Source organism: Capricornis sumatraensis, chromosome 8 (assembly GCF_032405125.1).
Source record: "Capricornis sumatraensis isolate serow.1 chromosome 8, serow.2, whole genome shotgun sequence".
In the NCBI taxonomy this organism is placed as follows: domain Eukaryota; kingdom Metazoa; phylum Chordata; class Mammalia; order Artiodactyla; family Bovidae; genus Capricornis; species Capricornis sumatraensis.
This window is the reverse complement of record NC_091076.1, coordinates 3,115,768-3,136,307: the sequence shown is the minus strand read 5'-3', so window position 1 is coordinate 3,136,307 and position 20,540 is coordinate 3,115,768. Positions and strand designations below refer to the sequence as shown.

Sequence of the window (20,540 nt, the reverse complement as noted above, 5' to 3'; positions counted from 1 at the left end):
TAGGTTGTTCCTGGTGCGGTGCTGGGCATTCGGACTTGAAAGATCGAAGAGACGGGCTTTACAGTGTAGCTGGGGGTCTGATGCCAAAACCGTCCACGCTGATACAGTATGTGACAGGTGTGTATCAAGTAACACCAGAACCGAAAGGAAAGCACACCTAGGGGGGCTGCCCAAGGCTGCAGGGAGACGGCTTGCAGACGAAGAGCTCTAGTTCGGAAGGGTGAACAGGAGTTCACTGGGTAGAGAGGAGCTCATGGGAAGGGGGAAGGGGGAGGGGGAGGGGAAAAGACTGTCTTTTAAAAATGAAATCAGTGTTTTGCTTTTATCAATGCCACACAGCTGGATGGGAGGTCTGAAAAGTCAGACCCTTCTGCACGGCTGTTCACACCCCTACCACTTGCGCTCCAGCCACGCCCACCACCCGCGCTCCAGCCGCGCCCACCACCTGCGCTCCAGCCACGCCACACCCACATCTGCTTGCGTTCTCACTCCTCTGCCTCCTAGTTTTCATTTTTATTTTTTTTGGCAGTGCCTCATGGCATGTGGGGTCTTAGTTCCTCAAATATGGATCGAACCTGTGCCCCCTGCAGTGGACATTTGGAGACTTAACCCCTGGACCCCCTGCTTCTAACCAGTACACTCCTGGTGCTCTGCCATGATTTCTTTCCATTTAAATATTAGTTATTGATGTCCTGCCAGGAAAGCCGAGGGCTCAGCTCCTCAGTCACACAACCCAACACAGGTGGGTCCCAGCTTTGCCTAATCATCACGCTGTGTTTACATCAGGATGGCTAAGTCTATCTTCCCCACAGTCGGGATGCCAGTCAACTATGGGTCTCTCTCCCTTGAGTGAGTTAACAGCGACATTTAAAAATCTGCTTTTCTATTGACCTATAGTCGATGGGTCACCAGGTTCTGGCAACAGCCTCCTCTCTGGGCGCAAACACTTCAGCCATCTCTCTGCCGCCTTCATTCCCAGGCGACGTGTGCCCTGGAGAATGACATTCACGGTCCGTGAGTTTCCAGGATGTCGCAGAAATGCCTGACCCCCAGACCTCTATACAGAAATTGCTTTTTTCCTTCTTGAAACTTAGGAACCATAGTTTTATTTTTCTTCCCGAAGTTCTGAGCTCTCATGAGCCCTGTCCTTGCTGTTGACAACTGCTCTCATTTGACACGTAAACGCAGGGCCTTTCCAGTGGGGATCTCGTTTCCTCCTGTTTGGCAGCATTGTCTTGAACGATGTCTTTGCTGACTTCTGCTCCCTTAGAGATTCCATTACTCAGGTGGTAAACCTGCTCACGACTCCTCGATTACCTGGCACCCCAACCTTCTGTCCATCCTCAGCGACTCTGGGCTCACGGCTTTCCTACTACCATGACTCTTCATGGGGCCCCCTGAACCCCCACTTCACGATGCTCCCGCCTCTCTTATCACCCTGTGGATATGGAGGGTATGTTCTGAAGTCCCCGCCTATTCTCTAAATTCATCACTTTCTATCTAGCGTCTTTATTTGTGCCTGTTTGGTGTCTGCCTTTCCCGATGGCGGTTTTCCCTGAATGACTGGTGATGCTCAGCTGTCTGTTCCCATTTTCAGTTTGAAGCGTCTGCACACAGGATGGAAACTCTGGATGTGGTGAGTTGGTCCTATGGTGGGAGGACATGCCCCAGGGGGGCCCTCATGGGGGGATGAAACACAGGGTGCTTGGGGGAGGGGTTCTATTCAGAGGTGACAGCAGGTGCAAAGGCCCCGGGGCAAGCGTGTGTCTGGCTGCCTGGGGAGCAGCAGGAGGCTGGGTGTCTGGGGCAGAGGGAGTGAGCTGGGAGCTGTGACATCAGTGAGCAATGTGCTTCCCTGGTGGCGCGAGCAGTAAAGAAGCCGCCTGCCAGTGTAGGTGGATGTAGGAGATGTGGGTTTGATCCGTGGGTTGGGAAGATCCCCCGGAGGAGGGCATGGCAACCCACTGCAGTATTCTTGCCTGGAGAAATTCACAGACAGAGGAGCCTGGTGGGGTACAGTCCCTACGGTCACACAGAGTCAGACACGACTGAAGCAACTTAGCACACACCAGGTCAGCAAGGGCCCCACGAGCCTGGGCCTCCAGGCCTAGCAGGTTCAACCAAAACACCGTTTCCAGTCTCACCTGCATCTCCAACACTCGGGGTCTCCAGGGTGCTGACCTGCGGTCTGGCTAGCTCCCAGCTCTGCCCACTGGTGGCAGGCAGGGCGGCTTCCCCAACGCTCTTCACCTCTTTTCTCTCCCCTTCCTGGAGCTGAGGACCGGTGACTGCCTCTCCTTCATTCTTACATAATAGGGTCAGGCGTCCACATGCATCCTGACCTTCACACGCTCCCTGGTGACTGAGGGTACTTTTCTCAGCTCGTGAAGAGCAGCATCTGCAAACCGAGCCCCCGGCCCAGCCCGGCCCTGCCCATGTGCCTGGGTCGGGGGTCTCAAGGCCGGCTGCACAGTGCTCTGTTTAGAGAGACAGCCTGCTCCATAACTTTAAACTTGTGGAATCTGGGTTCACAGCCTCAGCTGCGGTGCAAGGGTTCTGGGGAAAAGCTCCGAGGACTCAACCTCCCCTACCTGGACCAGGCATCCACCTGGGGCTCCCTGGTGTCCTCAGTCCCCAGGTTTGATGACTGACCTCAAGCCAGCTCCTTCCCAGCCTTGGGCTCCACTTCATCACCCCTCCTTCCCTGTTGCAAATCAGTTAATTAGGAGAATCTCCCTATCCTGACCCCAAGCTGGATCAGTTCACAGGGCAGCCCTTACTCATGCCACGTAAGGGGCAAACGCCAGCCCTGCTTTTCATACGGATCACGATGTCAGTTGCTTGGCCGCTCCCAACTCTTTGGTATCCCATGGACGATAGCCTGCCAGGCTCCTCTGTCCCTGGGATTCTCCAGGCAAGGATAGTGGAGCGGGTTGCCACTTCCTCCTCCAGAGGGGATCTCCCTGACCCAGGGATCGAATCTGGGCCTCCTGCATTGCAGGCAGAGTCTTTACCAGCTGAGCCACTGGGATCACGACAGGCGGTGGGACGGGACGGGCTGACGTCCATTTGTTTCCGTCCGTCCTGTGGGACCTGCACGTCTCGCTCAGAGTAAAACCCAGGGTCCTTGCCCAGTCGTGGGGGCCCTCCCTGGTCTCCACTCACCCACCGCCCCAGCTGGCTGACCCGCTCTGCTCCTCACGCTGGCCAGGCCTGGGCTGACGCCAGGGCCTTTGGGCGCGCCCGTTCTCGCCCATGCTCGCCTGCAGGCGTCTGCATGGGCCACTGCCTCCTCTCTCCTTCGGTCCTGGCCTCCGCTCAAACGGCAGAGGTCCCGCAAGGCTCCCGTCACTAAAGACACTGGCTCCTGCAGCTCCACCCCCTCTCTCCACCCACTCACTCACCCTGCCTCCTCTCTCCTCAAGTAGTTTAGCAACCCTGACGCAGTATGCATGTATCTGTTTAACTGTTAATCACTAGTCTGAGGAACGCACACTCCATGAGTGCAGGGGCGTCCTTGTTCACTGATGCGTCTCCGGGCATCTAGGCGAGAACGTGGCTCTTCCCAGGAACTCGGCGTGTGCTGTCTGGAATAATGAACTTGAAACCTGATCCTTCTCCATCACAGATAAACACGGTCCATCAGCCCCAAACTCGGGTCTCCCGGGTTTCTGCGCCCTGATCCAGAGACACGACTTCCTCTTCCCTGTTTCTATGGGAACTCAGAGTCTGAATCCCAAATAAGAACTTTTAAAAGAAACGACTTGAAAATGAGTGGCTTCCCTGACCGCATGCCCTAAGCAGGGATCCGGGGAAGTGCTCAGAGGGATCAGCCAGGCCGTGAAGCGGAAGAGGCGGGCAGGGGCGGGCAGTCAGGAGCGGCGGGGACTGGGCCCGGGGGGCAACTGCAGAGCTTCCCAAAGAGGCAGAGCTCCCCACGCCAGCCAAACACCAACACACACGGCAACTGCCTGGTGTGCCCGCTTTTCCCAAATATTCAAGAGTAGCTGGAAATTGGAATTTTATACAAAATTGCAGGATATTTAAACATTGGCAAAGAATCTAGTTTTTAAAAACTCTGGGTGGGCAGTCTGCACTTTCAATGTGGGAGGCATGGGTCCGATCCTTGGTCAGGGAACTAAGACCCCACGTGCCGCGTGACCTGGCCAAAACAAAACAGAAAATTTAGATAAAGATCCAAAACTACGGGCAGGCCACAGTCTAAGTCTCTGGGTTGAGATCCACCCCCCGGATTGCAGACTGTGGCTTACTCCACCAAAAGCTGGGTACCTAGCCCTGTGCAAGGTCAGCAGATCACCAGCCATGAGGCAGACACCCATGATGCCGGTTCCTGCCCCACCAAGCTGCTTCTAAAGACCCAGAGACACACAGCCAATGGAGAGAAGAGAAGCCGGTCAGAACGAAAAACGCAGTTTTCTGATGTCACTCATGGAAAGGGCTCAGATGAAACCTGGCATTTCATCACTCATCCTGCGAGGGTTTAAACGCTGCTTCTCACAGAGCATCACCACCAGCATCATCACCAGCGTCACCACTGTTAGGACCAAACAGGCGCCATGACAGGCTTCAGGGGGCCAAGGCAGGCCTAAGTCGCCTTCACAGAGGGGCTGAGTTATTGCCAAGGAGGAGCTGAGATCATCCTCCGCCGGCGCCAGGACTCGACCAATCAGTGTACTCCCTGTAGCCTGGTTCAAGCTTATCAGGACGAGGATGAAAACCCCCTGAGAAAGCCCGCACGCGCGAAAATCTAGCCAACTAGTAGATGCTAAGGAACCCTTGCAACCAATCCACCCCTGCCAACTCCCTGTCTTTGTCTTAAACCTAAAAACACTGCTGTAATTCAGGGCTCGGGGCCCTCGCTCCACTCCACTGCGCTGGATGTGACTTGGACCCTGGCTCGAGCTAGCAATAAACTCCTGTTCTGCGTTTGCATTGCCGTGGATGTCTTGTTTTCTCAGCTGTGGGGACTTGGACTGCGGGCATAACAACCACCAGCATCACCACCATCACCACCAGCATCATCACCAAAACTATCACCATCACCATCATCATTAATGTTATGACTGAACCGCATCTCCCACTGTGATGAAATTGTACACAGGGCCTCCAGGGAGGTAAGTAAGGCTAAATGAGTCATAAGGGTGGGAAGCTAACCAGATAAGATTGCTGTTCCTACAAGAAGAGGAAGAAACACCAGAAGCCTCTCCTTCTCTCTCTCTGTCTTCAGAGTACGCTGAAGAAACACCAGTGACCAGGTGCCTGTCTGTAAGCCAGGAAGAGAGCCCTCCCAGAAACTGCATCTGCCAGCGCCTTGACCTCGGACTTCTCGTCTCCAGGCTGTGAGGAGTAAATCTGCTGTTTAAGCCCCCAGTCCACGTACTTTGTCATGGCGGCCCAGGGTGACTCAGGCAATCAGCACCATCACAGTCATGACCACTGCTATTTAAGAAACATCCCAGTAATGCAGAAGCTCCTTCTGCTCTTCCTTCTCTTCCTTCAAAACGTCACCTCTGTCTCGCGATTCTCAAACCTGAGCAGATGCTGAGGTCTCTAGAGGACTCAGGACCCGGAGCCCTGCCCCCAGGCTTTGGATTCAGGGTGCTACGAGGGGAGTCTGAGGGCTCAGGACCCGGAGCCCTGCCCCCAGGCTTTGGATTCAGGGTACTACGAGGGGAGTCTGAGGACTTGCACGCCCTGCTGCTGTTGCTCCAGCCTTTGGATTAAATCATCAAGCAAAGTTCGGCCAGATGAAGTCTGTCAAATATCCCACGGTTTGCTAGAAAGGCCCCTGCTCACAACACCAGCTGAATACCATCAAGGCTTCCCAGGTGGACACACTTGAGCCCTGTTAAATGATGAGGCAAGCTAACATTCCCCCCGAAATCAACAGTGAGGTGTTCATTTTTCATCACTGGGAGGGGAAGGATCATGAATGCAACGTGAATGCTGGGGACGTTTTACAGGCAAGGCTCCAGAGGCTGAAGTAAGTCTCTCTGCACCCTGAAAACGCCAGGAGGTGGGGACATGCGAGGCTTGGAGGCCAGCTCGCACACGCACAGGCAGAGCCGTACTGGGTGTGCCGAGCGCATCCCAGGCTTTGATTCTGCCCCGACACCGAACAATGTCTGCAGGGCACAAGGCCCTATTATTCAGGCGTAATTGTCTTCCTGAACCATTTAGGGCTCTTGATTGATTATTGTTAGCAAAATCGAGACAGATGGCCTCGGGCGTGAGCTGGGGTGGATCTGCTGCGGGGTGGGGGGCAGGGGCGGTGGCACAGAAGGGTTCCTGCCAGGACTCCTGGAAGAAGGGGGTATCCCCCCAGGTGGTCGCTGCCTGGGGGGACAGGACAGGAGAGGGGACTCACGGTGGGGGAGTGGTTTGCCAACAGTGACCTTCTGTCCCGGGTGCCATGAACAACTCACTCCCCTGGGGAGTCAGGTGGCGGTTACAAACCTCTGCCCAGAAGGGTAGCAATGGCTCTGTGGTACCGTCCATGTGCCAACCCACATCAAAGGGCACTGCTATTGTTCTTTAGTTGCTTGGTCATGTCCCGCTCTTTGTGACCCCGTGGACTGCAGCATGCCAGGCCTCCCTGTCCCTCACCAACTCCCAGAGTTTGCCCAAGCTCATACATGTCCATTGAGTCGGTGATGCCATCCAACTGTCTCATCCTCTGCTGCCCTCTTCTCCTTTTGCCTTCAACCTTTCCCAGCCTAGGGGATTAGCTGCTGTTTTCTAAGCAATTTAAGTACTGTTTGACTTCAAAGAAAGGGCCATGGAAATGCACCACTTAATAGCAACAAGATATTTAAACTGAGACCGCCGACGCATGGATGAGTCCCACCACGAAGTGGCAAGAGCCCACACTCCCTCACTCTCACCACTGCGAAGAGGACATGCTTTGGGGAAGAAAGCACAGTCTTTGTAGACCCAATAGCACACCAGGCACTCACCTCCACGACCCATTTCACATTAAATACCTTTAAGCCACAGGTGCAGAGTAAAACCCAAGCCTGCCGCTGCTCATGAGCTGAGCAAACTTATTAACGATGACTGTTAAACACCCAGCTTCATTTGGGGATTGAGCTGACTCATTTTCAAGCCATCAAGGGCTTTCCCAGTGGCTCAGTGGTAAAGAATCTGCCTGCCAATGCGGGAGACACGGGTCTGATCCCTGAGCCATGACGGTCCCACACGCCTTTGGAGCAACGAAGTCCGGAGCAACGACTACTGGGCCTGTGCTCGAGAGCCTGCATGCTGTGACGACTGAAGCCCACGCGCCCACAGCTCGCGCTCAGCAACGAGAGAGGCCACTGCAATGAGGAGCCGCACAGCACAACTAGCGAGTGGCCGCCACTAGACACAAACAAAAACACACAGCAGTGAAGACCCAGCGCAGCCAAAAATACAGTCATTTTTAAAAAGCTATCAAACCCATCTATACTGCTCATATCTGAGCGGAGGAATCCCTGATGGCTCAGCAGGTGAAAAATCAGCCTGCAATTCAGGGAACACAGGCGATGCGGGTTCAATCCCTGGGCTGGAAAGACCCCTTGGAGGAGGAAATGGTAACCCACTCCAGTACTCTTGTCTGGAAAATCCCATGGACAGAGGAGCCTGGTGGGCTGCAGTCCACGGATTCGCAAAGAGTCGGACACGACTGAGCGCTGACGCTGACAAGGAGAGGATGAGCCAAGTCACCCATGGAAGCCAGGTCTAAACGTGAGACCTCTCTCTGCTCAGAAGGTGTAAAAATTCCTTCCAGATAAAAAGAATCACAGTCACCTCAGTGTTCAGTTTGAGGAGAGAGAGCGAGCTGACTGTGTTTAGGAAGAAAAAGCATTTCTGTAACTTTGGGCGTTTAGCCAAAAACAAAAAAAAAAATTCTTTCATCCTAAACCATCTGGTCAGCTGCATCAAAATTCGATGAGCCCCACGTTTATAAAACGGGGTATTACTCAGCCACAAAAAGGGATGAAGCCGCGATACACCCGACCACACAGATGGACCGTGAAAAGGCCGTGCTGAGCGAGAGCAGCTCAGCACAAAGACCACGTAAGGCACCAGCGCCTCTGCTCCCGCAGCGTCCAGAGGCGGCTCATCCTCGGGACAGAGGGAAGTGAGCGGCGGGACAGAGGGAAGTGAGCGGCGGGACAGAGGGAAGTGAGGGGCTGCCCAGGGGCCGCAGCAGGGAGGAGCAGGGAGCGACTCTTCCGGGCCCAGAGTTTCCCTTGGGCTGATGAGAAACCACACAGAGGGGACGCCACCACCACGCCAGGTGCCCACGGCCACTGAGCTGCTCGGCTGCGATGGTACCCTCTGTGTAATACACATTTTACCACAGTTTAAAAAGCAGGACCCCACCTCTTTGCTCCACTTCGTACCCCTGTGGCCACTCTGCGCTGGGTTGTTGACCCTCCACCCAGGACAGCAGGCCAAGTGGGGGCACCGGACGGATGGCAAGCCACCCCCCGCCCCCAGGAGACTGTCCCCATTCACATGACGGGCAGCGAAGCCAGCACTGCCCGCCACTGCAAAGACAACGTCCCCGTCTTTCTGCTTTTCCCAGACTGCCTTCGTGAATCGCTCCCCGGAGGCATGGCTAAGGCGTGGCCTTAGCTGTTTGTTCTAGTTGGAAGGAAGCTGGTGTGGACAGGCAATCTGAAATAGGGTCGCGCTCCAAACACAGACCCCGCCCCTGACACCAGGGCCGGGCGCGCGGCCCGGGGGCATCGCGGGGGCTGGAGGAGCCTGTTACCTGGAACGGGGTCTGGCTGTTGTAGTTCTTCAGTTCCTTATCTCCACCTCGAAACAGAAGCACACGAGCACAGCTGTCCTGCAGAGGGAAGAAGAGATCTGTTTGCAAATCACGGCACATACATCTTCCAAAGGAGCTTGTTCACAGGCTGAGCTTGCAGGAGTTCAGAGACGTGGAGACACGAAATCAACAGGAGGGCGTTTCTGCTCACTGGAGCGACCAGGAGGAGGGCAGATGCCCGGACGCTGCCAGCTGAACCTTCACTGCCGCAAAGACTTGGGACGGCGACTCAGCAGAATCTGCAAAAATTTCACATACACACACCCCACGGCCAGTGATTCTTTTTAAGACTGTATCTACCCATGGAGAAAGCTGAGTGTGGAAGAATTCGTGCTTTTGAACTGTGGTGTTGGAGAACACTCTTGAGAGTCCCTTGGACTGCAAGGAGATCCAACCAGTCAATCCAAAAGGAAATCAACACTGAATATTCACTGATGCTGGAGCTGAAACTCCAATACTTTGGCCACCTACCTGATGCAAAGAACTGACTCAGTGAAAAAGACCCTGATGGTGGGAAGGATTGAAGGTGGGAGGAGAAGGGGATGACAGAGAATGAGATGGTTGGATGGCATCACCGACTCAATATTGGGACATGAGTTTGAGCAAGCTTTGGGAGCTGGTGATGGACAGGGAAGCCTGGCATTCTGTAGTCCATGGGATTGCAGAGTAGGACACGACTGAGCAACTGAACTGAACTGAACTGACGCATGCGGAAGGAAATGGCAACCCACTCTGGTATTCTTGCCTGGAAAATCCCACAGACAGAGGAGGCTGGCGGGCTACAGTTCACTGGGTGGCAAAGAGTCAGACACTACTGAGCAACTGAGCACCTTTACAGAGAGCTTTGCACGTGCATAGAAAATATGTACTAATTGAAAGACCACAAGTAAACTCCAAAAGGAAAGAAGAGAAAATGTGGAGATGGCAAAAGTACTCTAAAATAAGGAAAAGCGGGAATAATTCTGGAACACCCTTTGTTTTCAAAACAGCTTTCTGTTGAAGTACAGTTGACCTGCGACGTTGCCGGTGCACAGCAGAGCGATCCAGTTACACACAGATGCACATTCTGTTTCAGATACTTTTCCATCAGAGGTCATTACGGGATCTCGGTATACTTCTCTGAGCCACACTGTAGGTCCTTGTTGCTTCTCCATTTTATGTTTAGTAAGACCTGTATCTGTTAATCCTAAATTCCTGATTTATCCCTCTCCCACTTTCCCCTTTGGTAACCATGTGTTTTTCTATGTCTATGAGTCTGTTTTGTAAATAAGTTGGTTTCAGGTTCCATATAAAAGTGACACGCATCTTTATCTGGCTCACTTAGTGTGATAATCTCCAGGTCCTCCCATGTTGCGGCAGAGGGCATTACTTCACTATTTTTAGGGCTGAGTAACGTTCCATGGTATAGATGTACCACGACTTCATCCACTCCTCTGCTGATGGGCCTTTAGGTGGCTTCCATCTCCTGGCTATTGTAAAGAGTGCTGCTATGAACACTGGGGTGCAGGGATCTTTTTCAGTGAGCATTTTGTCCAGATATATGCCCAGGAGTGGCATTGCTGGATCATCTGGTATCTCTATTTTTAGTTTTTTAAGGAACCTCCATAATATTCTCCACAGAACATTCTTTACCGAGGCAGTGATAGCAAAAACAAAACAAAACAACAACATACGCCAATAATACACTGACTAGAAGAAAATCCAAACTGCCTAACTAGAAAACATGAGTCTCAGAGCAACAATATAGCTTCGTTTCACTTCCATTTTAGAGTCTATATTTTAGAAAGCAATGAATAATTCTGAAAAGAAGTTACCCGTTGACAGGAATTACTTTCTCAGGAAGGAAAAAGGGTGGGGGAGCAAACAGAAGGAGCCTTGTGTTGCTATTTTCTGCACTCACACTTTCTACCGTCGAGGCAGCCAATGTTCTTTTCTCGTGTTATCTGTACAGTGAAAAGGGATCTGGTCCTGTCCATTTCGTGAGCCTCTACTGTTCACCTGGGAGGCTCACCCTCTTGGAAGTCCTGATGGGGAGGTGGGGACAAATACCCACAGAGGAAAAGGCACGTGAAGCGAGCTCCCGGGTCGCCTAGTGGTGAGAACTCCGAGCGTTGTCTGCAGGGGCCCAGGTTCAATCCCTGGTCGGGGAACTGAGATCCTGCGAGCCGCACGGAGCGCCAAGTGAAATGAAACAGAGACAGGCGGAAGCAGACGGATGCAAAAGCAGCGATGGTTCAGTCGCTGCCTACCGGACGCAGCCGGGCTGTTACGACCGAGCAGGTGACAGTTGGGGATGAGTATGATGTTCAAGTGCCCACGCGCCTCACGCAGGGGGCTGCACTGTCCCCCACGGCAAGCCCCTGCCCCAGCCCCATCGCCCTAGTCCAGCGCCATCTACAGAGTCCGGGGCAGAGGCAACAGGCATGGCCCCCCAGGCTGGATGCTTGGTAAGTAACTGCTGAGTGAAGAGGCCATGAGGCAACCAACAGGGCTTTCCACCCAGGGACCTGTTTACGGGACCGGGCCAGCAGCCCCACTCCAGCCCCAGGGGACCCGGTGCCCTGGGACGAACAAGGGCCGAGACCAGGACACACGGCGCAGGAGGGGCACCTGGGCGAACAGCAGCCTGGAGACGAGGCTGGAGATCCGGAGACAGGAGGGGCGGGCGCTGCCCGGGGTGGGGGCTGCGGGTGGGGAGTGGTTTGGGGCGATGAAAACGTTCTAATAGTAACTGTGGGGTGGTTAGGCAATGTGCAAGCAGATTGAAAAGCACTGAATTGTATATTTCAGATAGGCAAACTGTATGGTGTGTGAGATAAATCTCAATAAAGGTGTTAAATATTATCCACAGAAAAGTAAGAAACAGAGAGTCAGAGACAGAGAGATCAAAAGAGACACAGAGACAGTCAGAGACCATGAGAGACAGAGAGACAGAGACCAACGGAGAGACAGAGAGAGACACGGGGTCAGAAAGACCAGGAGACACGGACACCAGGGGAGAGACAAGGAGGGACACAGACAGAGAACGCCGGCAGCAAGCTGGCTCTGTGCCCGCCAGGCCCAGCCCAGAGCACGGTGGGGCCGCCCTGACCCCCGAGACCCGGGTGAGGCCCCGGGGCCTCCCTCGCAGGACGATGATGTGAATGGGGGGACATCCGTGCGCGGAGCAAACAGGAGCTGAGCCAGCGGGACCCCTGTTCTCTGAGCCGCACTCTGGCAGACACACGGGACAGGGCGGGGTCTGCTCACAAACCCGCTGGCCGCAGGCGGGACGGCTCCGAGTTCTACAGGAAAGACTGCTGTTGGGCGGCCGGGGTCCCGGGCCTCAGAGGCACACCTGAGTGGCCGTGAGGGTCACTGCAGACTCGGGGTGCACACTGAGGGCCTGGAAGGAGGCTGCCGTCGGGGACTGCTGTGGCTGGAGAGAGGGCCTGGGGACCACTTCAGGCTGGGTCCAAGGCAGGCAGAGAGACATGGGGCCCTTGGGAGGGAGGGCAGACTCTGTGATGGCAAGAAGGACACGCGCAGACAGAGGTTAGGAGAACAAAAGAGGGCGGAAGGACACATGGGCAGGAGCCCACTGTTGAAACAGCCGTGAGCGTGTGATGCCCTTGGTTCAGACGGTGGGCAGGCCCGCACCACGTTGACAGGTGGAAACTACAGGAAAACCCCGTCTCGGCCTATACTGTCTGCACCTTTTCCATGAGTCTGCGTCCAGGTGGTGCTCTGAGTAACTAAAAACACTTAAAAGAAAAGTTTAAAAGATGGACCTGTGCTTGGCAAACACACCTTTCACACTTGGGGTACAGTTAATCCCAGGCTGTAAAAGAAGAGCCCCGGGCGTTACTTCCAGGGGAGATGAGCCCTGGATCCTGGCCCAAGGTCACATACCCCGGCCTGAAGCTGGTCCTGTCATTTGACTCCGGGGTCTCACCTCCTGCCCTGCTGATTCTGTGGAACGGCTTCTACTGGAACTCGGGCTCCTGAGCGTTCGGGTCCCGCCCCTGGTGGGGCCACGAGAACCCCCCCACCAACTAGGGCTCATTCCTGATGACCCAAAGCGTTAGTTACTTAAAACAACAGTGTTATCTCGCCTCAGTGAGCAGTGTTCTGCAAAGAGAAAACAGGAAAGGGTATCTGAGAAAGCCCTGGCCCTGAGGGGACACGGGGCCTATGGATGAGCCGGATTTCGGCAGGTTACCCTCCAGGGTGTGGGGGAAGCAGGAGAGAGAGAACAGACTCTGGGGGCAGCCAGCCAGGGCAGCGCTTCTGGAGCTCGGGGACCTGAAAGCTGCCTGGGGGCTCATTCCGAACTGAGCCTGCACTGGCCTAAGTGTGCCCTGGCCCGGCTCCAGGCAGCCAGGGAGGACCCGCCAGGTGACCGTCCCAGATGTCCGGAGCCACTGGGGCCCATCAGAACCCAGAGCAAGAGTCTGGCCCGGCAATTCCATGCAACCGCTCCCCACCGCTCCGCAAGGACTTCCACTGAAAACTCCCATCAGGGAGATGTATCTCCCAGGAAGCCAAGACTAACCCTTGCCAGGCACTGCCAGTCACACCCTCCCAGGAGGAAGCCAGCCAGGATCTCAGAACACTCCTCCGCTCACCCACAGAGGGACAGCTCTGAGTCAATATTAACCAAGCCCGAGGCACACACCCTGTCATTCTAATAGCTGCCAGACTTGGAAGGGGGAGAGATTTCAAAACTGCAGGGTAAGTGGTTCATGTGACTTTATAATGATGACACTGTGTGTGTGTGTGCGTGTGTGCGTGTGTGTGTGTACAGACAGGTGTATGTGTCTGTGTGCACACACGGATGCTCTACAGTTCAGAAGACACACCTCTCCATTCCTTGATTCCACCCTCAGCACATCCTTGCTAGAGGTAGTAGGAGGCCCATTTCACAGATAAGGCAGTGGAGGCCAGGAAGGCTTGAATGAAAACCTGCAGCTTCAGGAAGCGAGCAAAAGGAGAAGTCCTGACCCAGAGAAGCTGCTAGTGGGAGCCTCGTGGTGCCCGTGCGTGGCTGCTGGTTGCCCTGTGGGCCCCCTTGCAAGGGGATCTCGTAGGACACACTGAGGTGTGTCTTCATCATTTTAAAGGAGCCCATCAAGTGCAGACACAGACGCACCCTGAGTGTTTTGAGGGCCAAAGCATCAGGAAGAACATCCAATTATTATCCAGGGATGACTTCTGGAGAAGTGACTACAGTCACTTAAATGTCACAGACCCAAACTACTCAGCACTCCAAATTATGAGTCAGGAATTCGTTTCCAGTCTAAATGATCCTTTGAAACGAGCCTGTCCCATGAGACATAAACCTAGGAAGAGCCCGGATGCATGCGATTAATAAAAGGGTGAAGTGCAGAGCTGGGACGCTGCTGCCACCAGAGCGAGGCTGGAACCTGGCTCCAAAGACCGAGCCGCTCTCAAGGGCGGTGCCCCAAGGACCACACCACACACACGCCCTGACACATGCCTTCACCTGACCTGTGCCCAGTGGAGCATCTTCCTACCTCCAATCAAGGGGTTACAGGAACCCGTCGCCAAGGCCTGGGGGAGGAGAGATACAGGCTGGGTTTTGAGCCCGGCTTTGGCGTTCACAGCTGAGCCGCTTGGACTAAGCCTGCGACTCCTGGCCTGTTCAAGGGAATGACAACCAACAGCAGCCTCCAAAGGCTCTTTGGCGGAATCTAAGGGGAATGACTAGGGGACACCTTTCTGCACACCTTCAATGCCCAGGGGACGATCGCCCCATGAGGGTCCCTGCAGAGACTGCCACTGGCTACGATGCTGACACCCACAGTGTGCGGTGTGGAAGGGCCCAGGGACCACCCTGTCTCAGGAGGCCGGCTCCCTAGAGGCAGGGTCTATTTAATTTTTAACCTTCCAGACAAATTTGCCTGGCTTAGTAACTTTGATATTTCAAACTCCCTCCCTCCCTTCATTATCCAGGGTAGAGAAACAAACACCAGGCTGTCTACCGGCCTCCCCGCCCCCGCCGGGGCTCCTGGAAGGCCAGCCAACAGACCGAGGAGCCGGAAGATGAGATGCAGTTTGCTGCTTACAATCAAAGCCCTAATTAGTTGACTTCATAAAAGAAGAAGACAGAATATTCTGATCATAGTGTGTTTTACTGGAAGTGTACGGGTGCGGTCTGCCTAAAACTGATAAAACACACAATCAATCCATAAAGCTGATGCTTTCACATTTAATGAGAAGTTTGTTAAGTCAAATTAACAGCAGTACGCGTGGCATCACCATCACCATCCTAATCGCCACCGTCACCACCATCGCCGTAGTCACCATCAGCACTGCCATTTGCTGCCGTGCAGTCGGTCAGTTGTGTCCGGCTCTCTGCGACCCCATGGACTGCAGCACACCAGGCTTCCCTGCCCTTCACCATCTCCTGGACTTTGTTCAAACTCATGCCCATTGCGCTGGTGATGCCATCCAACCACCTCATCCTCGTCGCCCCTCTTCTAACTCTTGCCTTCAATCTTTCCCAGCATCAGGTCTTCCCCAACAGGTCGGTTCTTTGCATCCAGTGCCCAAAGCATTGGAGCTTCAGCTTCAGCATCAGTCCTTCCAATGAACATTCAGGGCTGATTTCCTTTAAGCTGGACTGGTTTGATCTCCTTGTTGTTCAAGGGGCTCTCAAAAGTCCTCGGCAGCATCACAACTCAAAGGCATCAATTCTTTAACGCTCAGTCTTGTTTATGGTCTAACGCTCACACCCGTATGTGACTACTGGGAAAACCATAGCTTTGGGTAGCATCACCATAGTCAGCACCATCACCATCACCAGCATCACCAGTCACCACCATCACCACCATCACCACCACCGTAGTCACTTTTACTGAAAATCGACCGCACGCCAGGCACACCATATGTTTGTTTTCTATTTTAAGCCTCTTAGCAGCCCTGCCAGTTAGGTATAATTATCTCCACATCACAGAGGAGGGATTTTCTGGAACCCAGACTGCCACGTCTCCCTGCATTGCGGCTCTATCTTGAGGCGGCTTCTTAATCCCCTTCCCTGGCTCCTGTCCTGACCCAAAGGCACCAGGTCCCCACCCCGGGAGAGTCTGTTTCTCAGCAGCACTCTCCAGAGAGCCCTATACGACACCTCCTTCTGCTTGAAGGAGTTTCTCTCGTCGGCCCTGAGCCCGGCCTCACACGCCGCATGTGTGCAGGAGAGAAAGTGGACTCAGCAAGGAGGCCAGCACTCTGGTGACGTGGGGAGGGCAGGGCCTCGGGTTAGGTGTCAACACAATTGCCAGGTGTGCCTGACAGAGGCTGGGGGGCCCTCGATCCCTCCGCCCATCCCTCCATCCCCCCGAGGACGTCTCATCAGAAGGATGCTAGTGTACACGGAGCCGTGCGTCTCTGAATTTCACTGAGATTCCATCTGCACCGGCCTTTCTCACAGGTTGGGAAGCGGTGAGACAAGCTGAGGGAAAAGATTAAAAGGTCACACTAGCATCCCAGGGAGGGGCACAAGGGATTCGGGAGGCTGGATCCCAGAACACTCGCCAACTCCCAACTGGACATCCTGTCCAGACCCCATGGGCCACCAAGCGAGTCTGTGACCCTCCATGACGGCCTCTGGGACAGAATGCAAGGCTGGGTGTCCGAAACAAGAGGGGCCCCAAAGGCATTTCTACCCATGCTGCTGCAGAGGGTCAGATGGGTAGGGCTGGACAGCAGCAGGTGGGCCGTGACGGTCCCAGGACCCTGGACAGGGCACAGCTCTCACGCCCTGGCCAGGCTCCCCAGAACGCTAGGAGGAAGGCACTCGGCTGGGAGCAGGGAGTCTGTCCTTAACTTATGTCTGGTGAGAGACCAGATGTAGCCTTCTGTGCCTGGGCCTGGCAAACTGGGGCCCACAGGCTAAACTGGCCCACTGCCTGGTTTATAAATAAAGTTTTATTGGCACACAGCCACACCTTAATCTGCATATCGTCTGTGGCTAAGTTCACACGGCAGAGGCAGAGTGGAGTAGCTGTGAAGAAGTCCATGTGGTCTGAAAAGCCGGAAGAGTCACTCAGTGACTCTTTACAGAAAAAGTCTGCTGGCCTCTCTAACCCAAGGCGAGAGAGGCAGGGTCCTTCTACGAGCCCTGGGCGGCTCTGGGTCATCCCAAAGCCGTCGGCCGAGGGTGGGGACAGGTCCAGAGGTCACTCAGAATACAGATTCCCAACAGTCTAATAAGAAAGGTTACACTTTCAAAGATCACCCTGCCCTCCATTATTTCAAGAGACAAAAAACATGGTTTTCTGTTTAGGGTTTTTTTTTTTTTTCCCCGTGATAAAATAAGCTTAAAATCTACCAGGGAAAACTAAGGAATGCTTTCCCCGTCTACAGCAGTAATTAAGCGGCACATGTTGGCACAGATGTTTTACCAGCCGAAGCCAAGCCTCCTGACGTGTTTTTCTAGCCCAGCCGAGCAAGATATCCCCGCGCTCATAAATCCGTTCCAGCATCCATGTGCCTTGGAACACCTAGGGCCCCAGCTGTGTGCAAATCCCATCAATATGCTTTCATTAAGGAGCTGGCCAGCAGCTTTCAGGAAATCCCTTGAAGTCAGACTGAAATGCTTCCCCAGCCCCATCTGGCCGAGCCGCTCTCCTGTGCCAGGAGCAGGGGACACCCTGAGAGACGGCGGTTTGTGTCCCTGAGAAGGTAGGCCCAAGGGGCAAGTGGAGGCCGGCAGGGACGACAGGTAAGGCCTAATAACAACCTGGCCCTGGGCAGTTCCCCTGGGCTGTACTGCAAAGGGCTGTGGTGTGAAAAGCACAACTCACTCTACCAGGGGCTCATCAAGGAAAGACTTGACTGAGGGCAGGTATCTCAACTGGGTCTTGAAGAATGCACAGGAGTTTTCCAGGGCAAAGTGACTCCCGTCACTGAGGAGCCTTGCCTGGAGGGCGGGGGTCGCATCCCATCCCTGCTGCTTTCTGAGCATGCTCGCGCCCAGCTCGCCCGAGTTTTCAGTCCTTCTCACACAGGAGAGCAAGGCCTTTATATAAACTTGCTCACATGAAGGCTCCACTCATGGAGCCGAAAAGAAGTGAGCAGGGTCCTGAAGAGAGATCTGCACGCCTGTGTTCACAGCATCACTGGTCACAACAGGTGAGAGATGGAGGCAGCCCATGTCCCCTGACGGATGAAAGGATAAACGTGGTCCATCTTCACAAGGGAAAACTGCTGCTGTTGTTCAGCCGCTCAGTCGTGTCTGACTCTTTGTGACCCCATGGGCTGCAGCATGCCAGGCCTCCCTGTCCATCACCAACTCCCAGAGTCCACCCAAACTCATGTCCGTTGAGTCTGTGATGCCATCCAACCATCTCATCCTCTGTCGTCCCCTTCTCCTTCTTCCTTCGATCTTTCCCAGCATCAGCGTCTTTTCCAATGAGTCAGCTCTTCCCATCAGGTGGCCAAAGTACTGGAGCTTCAGCCTCAGCATCAGTCCTTCTAGTGAATTTTCAGTGTTGATTTCCTTTAGAATTGATTGGTTTGATCTCCTTGAAGTTCAAGGGACTCTCAAGAGTCTTCTTTGGCACCACAATTCAAAAGCATCAGTTCTTCAGCGCTCAGCCTTCTTTATAGTCCAACTCTCATATCCATACATGACCAGTGGAAAAACCACAGCTTTGACCAGAGGGACCTTTGCCTGCAAAGTGATGTCTCTGCTTTTTAATATGGTGTCTAGGTTTATCATAGCTCTTGAAAGCTATGACGAGGGAACATTACTCAGCCTTAAAAAGGAAGAAAATTGTGACGCAGCTACAACCTGGATGAACCTGAGGACATTACACTGAGTGAAGTAAGGAGAGACAAAAAGAGAGATTCCACGCGATTGCCCTCGTAGGACGTCCCTGGAGCTGTCAAGCTCACAGAGACAGGAAGCAGACGGTGCAGCTGGGGGAGGGGACGGGGAGTGGGTTCATGGAGACAGAGTATCAGTTTGGGGAGAAGGAAAGTTCTGAAGACAGAGGCAGGTGACACTCGTACCATGTGAACGCATCTAAGGCTACTGAGATGCGCACCTTAACTGCATAGTTAAGACGGTCGAACATTTGCTCTGTTTTACTTATTTAACCACAGTGAAGAAGGAATTAGGTTTCCCAGGTGGCGCTCGTGGTAAAGAACCCGCCTGCAGTGCAGGAGACGTAAGAGCTGTGGGTTCCATCCCTGAGTAGGAAAGATCTCTTGGAGGAGGGCATGGCAACGCACTTCAGTATTCTTGCCTGGAAAATCTCATGGACAGAGGAGCCTGGCAGGCTCTAGTCCATGAGGTCACAAGAGAGTTGGACACGACTGAAGCGACTTAGCATGCAAGAAGGAAGTAAACAGACAAAGCCCCCTGGGGACATGTGTGCACGCGATGGAAAGGCTTGCTGTTGTTACACGGCGGTCCCACTGGCGTTCGGCGTCCCATTGCCATAATCATCTCGGGGGCTTTGTCAGCGGCTCCCAATCCCCATTCCATGGCTCCAAGCTGCCCCCCTCCAGGCCCCAGGGGAGACCCACTCTGGGGCACGTGCGACAGGGTGCCTGCAGACTGCCACGGGGGCAGCATTTGCGCCCAGCTCTGACTGCTCCAGCTGTGTCCAGGACCCTCCTCTCACTTCCTGTGACTCAGGTTCTCCTTCTGTGACAGGGCTGTGTGTCGTGCATGCTAAGTCTCTTCAGTTGGGTCCAACTCTTTGTGACACTGTGGACTGTAGCCCCCCAAGCTCCTCTGTCTATGGGATTCTCGAGGTGAGAATCCTGCAGTGGGCTGCCATTCCCTTCTGAGGGGAGCTTCCCGACCCAGGGATGGAACCTGATTCTCTTATGTCTCCTGCATTTGGCAGGCACGTTCTTTACCACGAGCACCACCTGGAAAGCTCGTACGATAAGGGGTAACCATCCTCAAGAAAGCTGGTGAGGAGCTCTCCCAGCTAAGCACTGAGTGTCTGTGTCTCCCCAGATTCCTACCTTGAAGCCCTAACCCCCAGTGTGACTGTGTCTGGAGATGGGTCTTTACGAGGTGACTAGTTTGAATGAGGTTGTGAGGGTGGGGCCCTGATCTGACAGGATTAGCGTCCTTGCAGAAGAGACAGCCAAGGGCTGTTTCTGTCTCTGCACATGGGAGGACACAGCCAAAGGGGGCCAGGAAAACCCAAACCAGGAAGACAGCCTTCCTCTGGAGCCAAGCAGGCAGCCCCTTGGTCTGGGACGTGCAGCCAGGACTGTGAGAGATAAATGTCTGCTGTTTAAGCCGCCCCGTCTGTGGGGCTTCATTACAGCACCTGGAACTGGACACCCACCTGCAAAGCGCTCAGCACAGCCCCGGCTCTGGGGCGCACAGTTACGGAGGGTGTGGGGTGTGTGCCCGGCTCACTGACCTGGTTGTAGAGGGCGCAGATGTGCAGGGCGGTGTTCCCCGAGGCGTTCTGGGCCCCCATGTCGGCCCCGTAGAAGAGCAGGTGCTCCAGATGCTGCACGTGGCCGTACCTGCAGGCCTGAAATGAGAGTCCACCCCGTGAGCGGAACCGCCCGGGACACACCTGGCTCCCCCAGAACTGATGGCGCAGCTGGCCCAGCTCACAGCCCACTTCTGCATCTGGACTGGGCCCCCCAGGACAGACCCCAGGGTGGGGAGCAGGAGAGGGGCTTGTGACGGGGCTCAGGACTGTGCTCAGCTGTT

At 54.4% G+C, this 20,540-nt stretch overlaps 1 protein-coding gene across 1 annotated transcript in view; it reads right to left on the bottom strand.

Annotated features, from left to right (window-relative positions):
• SHANK2 (SH3 and multiple ankyrin repeat domains 2) overlaps positions 1–20,540 on the bottom strand; it is a 466,522-nt gene that overhangs the window by 386,343 nt on the left and 59,639 nt on the right. The window contains exons 8-9 of the mRNA XM_068976951.1: positions 20,239–20,355; positions 8,783–8,860 (exon numbers count right to left, since the gene is read on the bottom strand). Of these exons, the coding sequence (XP_068833052.1) occupies positions 8,783–8,860; positions 20,239–20,355 (195 nt within the window). The remainder of the gene's footprint in view (positions 1–8,782; positions 8,861–20,238; positions 20,356–20,540) is intronic.